Source organism: Ahaetulla prasina, chromosome 2, assembly GCF_028640845.1.
Source record: "Ahaetulla prasina isolate Xishuangbanna chromosome 2, ASM2864084v1, whole genome shotgun sequence".
NCBI lineage: Eukaryota > Metazoa > Chordata > Lepidosauria > Squamata > Colubridae > Ahaetulla > Ahaetulla prasina.
This window is the reverse complement of record NC_080540.1, coordinates 72,850,561-72,859,095: the sequence shown is the minus strand read 5'-3', so window position 1 is coordinate 72,859,095 and position 8,535 is coordinate 72,850,561. Positions and strand designations below refer to the sequence as shown.

Sequence of the window (8,535 nt, the reverse complement as noted above, 5' to 3'; positions counted from 1 at the left end):
GGCGTCCGTCACGCGGATAGGGGCGGGAGGCAGCACGAGAGGAAACATGGCGCCCGTGACGACTGTAGTTGAGCTGGTCATGGCCAGCTCGGAGGGAAGCGGCGCAGTAGCTGCCACGACACTCGCCGCCCCCGGAGCTCGCCTTCCTCTACGAGCGGCGGAGCGAGCGCAGTAGCCCGTCGTGTCCCGACCTCTGCGCTCCGACCCGGGACATGGAGGCGCTGAGGACCGGCGAAGACGGCGAGGAGCCTCCCAAAAGCATCCGCATTCTTGGATCGGAGCTGGTGGAGACCTACACGGTGAGGCGGGGTGCGAAGCGGTTGTGGAGGCGGGTGGGGGGATGGTGGGTTTGGTATGTCAGAGGCGTCCCCGGGGTCCCATGAAAAACGCCGTCGGTTCAGTCGTTGGTACAAAGAGGCTCCCTGTCCGGAGCATTTTCGGGCATCCTTGGGCGCCTCGGGGAACTTCCACGTTTTTTCTGACGGGGAAGAAGGTACAAGCGCACGGATTCATTGGCGCGGATGCTCGGGGCCAAACTGTCTTGGCCGGTGCTTTAGAGTTTCACGGAGTTCTTCAGTTCCTGGGTGGAAAACCAAAAGAAAACAGCATCCCTAGAGGAAGTAAATTGATGTCTCGGCAACAGCTCTGGTAGCTTAAGGTATCATCTTATTCCGGATTGAGATGGCACATCGTCCCTTTTCCGAAGTTGGCGCCTTCCAGACAGGTGGGACTCTAGTTCCCATCATTCCCTGCCGGTATAACCACAAAGCGCTGGCAACAAGAAATGGGCTGTGTCTAACTTACCTTGAAAGGGTTTGGTTGGGAAAGACGGAAAATTTGCTCTCTTTCTTCTGAATAGGCATGCAGCATCCCTGGGAGAAGGAACTAAAATTATAATAAGTGGCTTTTAAAGTAAAATGCGGAAAGAATTTTAGTCACCAGCTTCAGATATTCTTGCATCTGAATCCAAATTATGAAACTGTTGATAGAAATGTTATTAGTTAACATTTTTGAATTCTGCTGTGGAGAAATGGAAAAATATTTGTGTGATGTTTTTCCAATCACATTATTATTACAGTTGTCCTTTTATATACTGTTATGTCTCTGTAATAAATATATATTGTTTTGTGACTTAACTGTTTTAAGCATTAACATTGCAAAAAGCTTTAATATATAATATACTTTAGTTGTTTTGTTATATAACTAAAATGGGCTCATCTGCTAATTTTTCATCTATGGTAATTAAATAATTTTTATCTATGAATTTTCTTTATATACAGTTTTAGTGATCTTTTTAATGAACTGATAATATGCTATGAATAGGCCTTATTTCATTGGAGTTCGCATCCAAAATATCAAGAATCAGAGTTTTTATTGACATGCTTTGCAAAAATATTCAAGTTTCTATTTGGGAATATTTGTACTTACCGTGTTTCCCTGAAAATAAAACCCTGTCTTATATTTTTTTGAACCCTGTAATAAATGCTTGGCCTTATTGCCATGCACTCAAAAATCCCGATTGGGCTTATTATCAGGGGATGTCTTACTTTGGGGAAAACGGGGTAATCAGAAGAAAATGAACAGTTGAAGAGACCTTTGAGATGAGTTCAGTTCCCAGGGACTATACTGATACATTTATATACTGTAGCTTTCTTCCATCAAAATACATAAGTGTTTGTTTGCCAGTGCCTTTTGAGATGGTTTCTGATTTCTCAATCTGATCTGTAGACCTAGGATTTCTTGGTTATTTTCCATGCAAGTACTAATGAGTTCTAACCTTTCTAAAAATTTTGAGATCTATGAAGATCATTCAGGTTTTATTAAAAACAAGATAAAGTTTAATGCTGTGGTTCCAAATTTAATGTTTGCTTATTTGCACAATTTCTAAGACATAATCCATGGACTAGCTAAAATTGATAAAAATATGTTTTCAGCAGAAGTGAGTAAAAGTATGTGGTTAAGTTTTTCATGTTGAAATCAACATGTTGGATCTGTTTGGTTTGTTATTGAGCAGCAATATTTTCAATTCCAGGCACTGCAGTAGAAAGAAATGGGTAGAAAGCTTATTGCACAGTGTCATTAGAATATCAAAAATAAAATAAATCAAAGGTATAGTTGTGCAACTTGATATGTGATAAAAATCTGATATATAAAATCTTGCTATTTAGGACATAGCAAGAAGTTGGAATAGTAACCTTCCATTTTTGTAGGGTGACAGGTTAAAAACCTTCCATTAACTGTGCTATGAAGTTTAGCCTGTTCTGACCTAATACCAGATAAAAGGATTGAATCTGCAATCTCAAGAATTCCCAGTTAGTATAATTTGCTCTTTTCCATTTTGGTGAGAATTGTGAAAGAAAAAGACATAATGCACCCCGAAGGCACCGGATTGAAGAAGGGCTGTTTAGTGATTGGCTGCATTAGTCTCAGTCAGAATCCTATACATCCATGTAAGTATTGTAGAAAGGATGTTATCTTTCTTCCCACTTGTTTCTTTTCTCTTCATCAACAAGTGTTCAACATTTGGAAAAAGTGAGCTACAAGGCAGAACCTGTTACAATAAAAAAAAATACACTTTCAAATCTGTAGTTTATCTGCTCCTATTGATTAGAAGAATTAAAAGAATGGGCTGGATTCAGCAGCATCCTTAAATTAATAGCAGTTCACGATTTTCTGACTTAGCATTGTACATGATCATGGCTCGCATCTTCTAGAACACATATCAAACTCGATCGCATCAAGGGCCGGATCGTGACATATCGTGACATTCTTTGCCTTTGCAGAGCTGGGGGTGGGGATAACCTGCGCATGACGTATCCGGGCCGTGGGCCGCCAGTTTGACAGGCCTATTCTAGAAGAATACTATGCTGCTAATAACTTTATCCTCTTTCATAAGGTCCAATGTGAAATCTTATGTATGCGTATGGATAAAGGGGATTTTGTATTTATTCATCTGTCTTTATGTATTCACTAGATTATTTCTCTGATTAAATCTGCAAGTACTAAATGCAGGGCTTCCCTATCTATTTGATAACTGTGATTCTTTGTAACATTAAATATCTAAGTCTAGAGCTAAAAAATGGCAATTTCTGAGCATATATAGTTTATCACTTCAACTGTAAAACAAAATCCTTGTATTTCCTAAGTGCATTCATTGATGTACCGATTGTTGTGTTTAGTCTAGACACATAATTTGGAGGAGAATATGTGCTGGAAAAGCTGAAGATGCAAACTGAATTTTCTTTGAATTTTTGCTGCAGCATCTTGTATTTCTACTCTTCAGTTTGCAAAGCAGCTAGCTCCCTCAACAGTCAGAGCTGCTACAGTGACAACTTCAAAGAAAACTCGATTGGTGTGCAAGATCCTCCCTTAAATTCATGCATAAGTAGCTTCAGTAGGTTGCATAACAGTGTATAACAAGGTTGCTGGTGGTATTTCAACTACATTATTTATTAGAACTAGCACATTGTATATTCTAATGTTTTAATGAGTGATCGAAATGGAGAAATGGAAGTACTTAGAACAACAGAGTTTGAAGGAACCTTGGAGGTCTTGTAGTCTAACTCCCTGCTCATACAGGAGACCCTTTACCATTCTGAACAAATGGTTTTCCAATCTCTTCTTAAAAACCTCCAGTGATGGAGCACTCACAACTTCTGGAGGAAAGCCATTACATTGATTAATTCTTCTCATTAACAGGAATTTTCTCCTTAATTCTAGGTTGGATCTCTCTTTGTTAAGCTTCCATCTGTTATGTCTTGTCTTGCCCAAAGGTCCTTTGGAGAATACTCTGATTCTCCTTCTTCTCTGTGAACTTTTGGCTTGGCTAACCCTCTCTCCATTAACCCAGTCAGTTAAACAGATAGTCAGAACCAGATTGTGCATGACGGTGCTCATAATTTAGCTTTCTAAATAGGACACACGTGGACATGGACACGGACACACACACTTTTTGTATTGAATTTGTAATCTTCCCAAGGGATTATCGTCTTGGTATAATAGAAAGGCTCGGTAGCTTCACTGATCCTGAAATTGAAGCCAGAAGAGCATGAGCTATCATGCAGGAAAATTGGAAGGGAAGGGAAGAGATGAAGTTACGAATATACAAGTAGTTCTCATTTAGCAATTGCCTTAGACAGTGACCATTGGCACTTATGACAATAAAGAAAAAGTGACTTTGCAACGAATGTATACATTTATGATCCTTATAGTGTTTCTCTGTTATGTATTTACCATTATAGCCAGTGTCAGACCTAAGCCCATGATGCAGCAAGATCCAATTGAATCTAGTTCTTTATTTTCTTATGCTTAAAAGACAGACTAAACTTATAACCTATTAGATACACCCTGGGAGAGTCTAGGATGTGGCTACCCTGGACCTTTTACCCCTCTCTCATCCAGTACAGGATTGCACAGTCTCTTGCCTTTGACTCCTCTCTGGAATTTGCTGCCATCTGCCTGGGAAGCCACAATCCTACTTCTGACATTCTCCCCCTCCATTCCTTCAGCTGCACATTCCATCACAGTTGTGTTTGCCTGCTCCATTTTGGGGGGCCCTTTTCTCCCCTCTTTACAGAAAGGAGAGATTGCTTAAACAGGTGTCTTCCTGAGCTGTTTTTCTTTGCAGTGCAGCCTTTCCCAAAAGGTGCTTAACCACATGTTAACAAGTTTTGCTGTGTAACCTTAATTAGTTGAACCTTTCGACAGGCTAGTCAAAGTGACACCGACAAGACCTTAATCAGTTTCACTGAAAGGCTTTTGTTTGCCTACTAAGCAGCTCTTATCTTCTGCAAACAGCATTCCTTTGAATGTATATTCCCAATATATTCCTGATTATTCTCTTGTAATTCCTTGCTCTCCCAATGAATGTAAATAAAAATCAATTCCATTCTAGCCATGGTGAATGTTCCAAAGATTGGAGAGTAAAGAAAAGGGGTTATAAGATGTGCTTTTTTAACTTGATTTTCTTGAGAGTCAAGTTCTGGAAAACTTCCCTGTTTGGATTCATATCCTTCTAGTGCTGTAAAACAGGAAAAGTGAAGTTAAATCATAAACATAATCATTCTCATGTGATGTTCAGTTAATGACAATTTTGCTTAAGTATTGAGCAGGGGTGAAATGCTCCCGGATCGGACCGGATCGCATGATCCGGTAGCGATGGCGGCAGGTGGTTCGGAGAACCGGTAGCAATAATCCCTGCCCCCCCACCCGCCCATGCCCAGCTCAGCCGCGCGATCATCAGAGGGTTTTTTTTTTAAAGCATTTTTTTTGGCCGAAGAAAAAATGCTTTAAAAGTAAAAAAAAAAAAAAAGCCTTTGATGATCGCGTAGCTCAGCTGTGTGCTAGCCAAAAAACGAGGGGGGGAGTCCGTTTTTCCTCCCAACAGGCAACATAGGATTTGGTTGGAGATGCAATTGGTTTATAGGTGGCTCCATTCAGAGATGGTGAAAATTCCACTTAAGCCATGTGAATCCCACTGGTGAAAGTAGAGGGACGAGAAGATTTCATTGACCTATGCTCTATTTTCAGTGTCTAAATAAATAGGCAGCTATTTTTTTCAATGGAGACATTCATGGGTTCTTTCTGCTATCAAAGCTCCTCTCACATATAATTTTTTGTCTATCTCATACAATAAGAGTTAGCTACAGTTTTTTCTTCAGCAATATTTGCAATTAATTAACAAAGCTTAGCTAAAAATGAATAAATTAATGGTAAGCATTGGTATAGAACTGGAAGGCTTTTCATAATGCAACAACAAGACTAGACATAGCATTAGCATGACTTCTATTCATTTACAGAATGAAAAAGCAAGAATAAGAAAAGGGAAATACAATGTATTAAAATGGACAAAAAATTATATGTGAGAGGAGCTTTGATAGCAGAAAGAACCCATGAATGTCTCCATTGAAAAAAATAGCTGCCTATTTATTTAGACACTGAAAATAGAGCATAGGTCACTGAAATCTTCTCGTCCCTCTACTTTCACCAGTGGGATTCACATGGCTTAAGTGGAATTTTCACCATCTCTGAATGGAGCCACCTATAAACCAATTGCATCTCCAACCAAATCCTATGAATTTTTGTGATGTTGCTTCAGATTAGCTGCTGTTTAACTTTTGGTTTTATTTATTTTGTGTCAGGATCAAACTTTAAACTGCCAAAATGAGGTCACTCATTTTTGGCTTTATCATTTATCAAATCACTTTCAGTGCATTCTACTGGTAGTAATTGACAGACCAACAGATAGCGTGTTGTTATCCATCAGCAATTCCCATTTGAGCATATTGGTTTTACACTTAGGCACTCCCACCCTCAACCTGTTCAATATACTCCAAGTGACATAGGGGAGATCAGATCTTTAAGCCATGTTCTCTTCTGGGATTATTCCTTGTTCCATTAATTTTCCTCTCCATCTTCTAATTCAGTTTTGATTCTGCGTGCCTTTAAGAATATTTGTTTGTGCCATAAAACTCTTCCTAGATATAAGTCAACAAGTTTGGGGTATGTACCCATTTCAGAGGATAACAAGGATAATCTCTTGTTTGGTTCTCTTGGCATCTGTTGCTACTTCTTTCGTAATACTGGGTGAAGCAATACAACAAAAGGATATAGTTTCTCAACTGATGTGCGCCTAAAGCATACTGCTTCATTGACAGAAATATCAACTTGTTTTGCACTATGGATGCACTTCATACTGCAGCAGCAAACTCTGGTGCAAAAATACTCAGAATCAAAACCGATGTTCATACCTTGAGTGGTTGCCCCCGCCATGTATAAATGCCAATTTCCTGATAATAATATTCCTTGCACCGACTTTAGCCTCAGTATTCAGTCAGTGTTGTTTAAATGAAAGTGTCCTATCAAGTGTCACATTGAGATATTTTGGTATAAAACAGTACTGTATTCAATTCCCTTGCCATGTACATCCAACTTGAGTCTTGCATCTCAATTTCAAAGGTGAAACTACACATAGATCAAACTAAGAAAATAAGTAAGAAACAAACTAAGATAACAAGCAGTCTATAGTGCACAGTAACACAGTGTGTCTGAGGTATGCTAATGTGCAAGGATGAAAATGAGGGTCTTTATAGGGACAACAGGGAATAATTTTAAATATATTAAATAACTCTACAGATAGTCTTTGACTTAAACCAGTAACTTGGTGTCCATTTGAAATTCCAACAGACCCCCAAAATGGGACTTTTCAACCAGTTTCAAAGTTCTGACATCTGCATCCTCTCCATGGTCATATGGCCACATTTTGGGTGCTTGGCAACTGGTTTGCATTTATGGCTGTTTGCAGTCCTTGCAGCCATGTGATCTCAATTTATGACATTTTTGCAAGAAAACAGTGTTTACCTCTGGTTTCTGGCAGAAACTGCCCCATAGCAAACAATAGGTTCATTTAACAACAGCTGCAGGAGTCATAAAATTAGGTCCCATCAAGTGATGAATTCACAAATTACAATTGAAATTGTGAATTCAAGGAGAACCTGTGCTTAGGCAGTTGAATCCAAATTAAATTAATGCTGACAAATGAATTAGCCTTTACTTAAATACATTTAATGAAGGGAACATTACTGTGTCTCTGGTCATTAGTTCTACTACTGAACTGCTCTTTTTATGAGAATTGTATTTTTCTCCCAATCAAAATCTGCTTTGCTCAAGCCCAGTATTCCATATTTTACATTCAGCAATATAGAATGGCCCTTGCATTGCTTGAGGTGTTTGTAGAGTGCTGTCTATTTAGATTTACTTACTCAAAGCTAAACATGACAAGATCCTTCCATCTCTCTTCACAAAATTTAGTTTTCCAGTCTCTGATGATCCCTTTAACTTTTTTCAGAACCTTTTTTTAGTTTTTTTTAAAATTTTAAAAATTGTCCAGAATTGGCAGGATTGACAATAGAACTCGATATGGGATATGATCAATTCTGAATATTATGAAATGTTACATCCCATTATTTGAAAACTTGTTTTTGTTCTTGCAGTCTAAAATTGGGAGCATTTTAATGAAGCTTTATGATGAAAAGGAAAGGTAGTGATTGTTAGTTTTTCATTTGTCATTATTTATATAATGTAATAACATTTCTGGACATGTCTATGCTGACATCTGTTAATTTCATAGTTTTCAAGGTGTTCAAATAACAATAAATAGCTGCCTGTGAACTGTTGATTCTAGTGTACATTTGGGAAGAATGTAAGGATTTTATACATACAACATTTTTGAGATCACTAAGTATTAAAACATTTCATAAAAACTTCTGTACCTTTTTAATGTTAGCATGTTACAGTATAAATAGAAACCGACTTCTGCTTTGTTGTAATCTTTTGGTTACACTATGTTCATATCACCATTTGAAGTGAAGAGTTGTACATGAAAGGTAGCTCAAAAATCTTTATAGGATATAAAATAAATGCAGCATTGCAAGGATTGTATATTTTTATGTGAATGTGTATGATGATTTTTTTGTTGATTAAAGACTGTGTTTCTTTTAGGTATATATCATTCAAGTGACAGTTGGAACCCATGAG

The 8,535-nt window shown here is 38.3% G+C and overlaps 1 protein-coding gene across 1 annotated transcript in view; it reads left to right on the top strand.

Annotated features, from left to right (window-relative positions):
* The window catches only part of NISCH (nischarin), a 47,712-nt gene continuing 39,177 nt past the window's right edge, over positions 1 to 8,535 (top strand). The window contains exons 1-2 of the mRNA XM_058167182.1: positions 1 to 299; positions 8,500 to 8,535. The exon at positions 8,500 to 8,535 is cut by the window's right edge and continues 48 nt beyond it. Of these exons, the coding sequence (XP_058023165.1) occupies positions 213 to 299; positions 8,500 to 8,535 (123 nt within the window). The 5' untranslated portion in view covers positions 1 to 212. The remainder of the gene's footprint in view (positions 300 to 8,499) is intronic.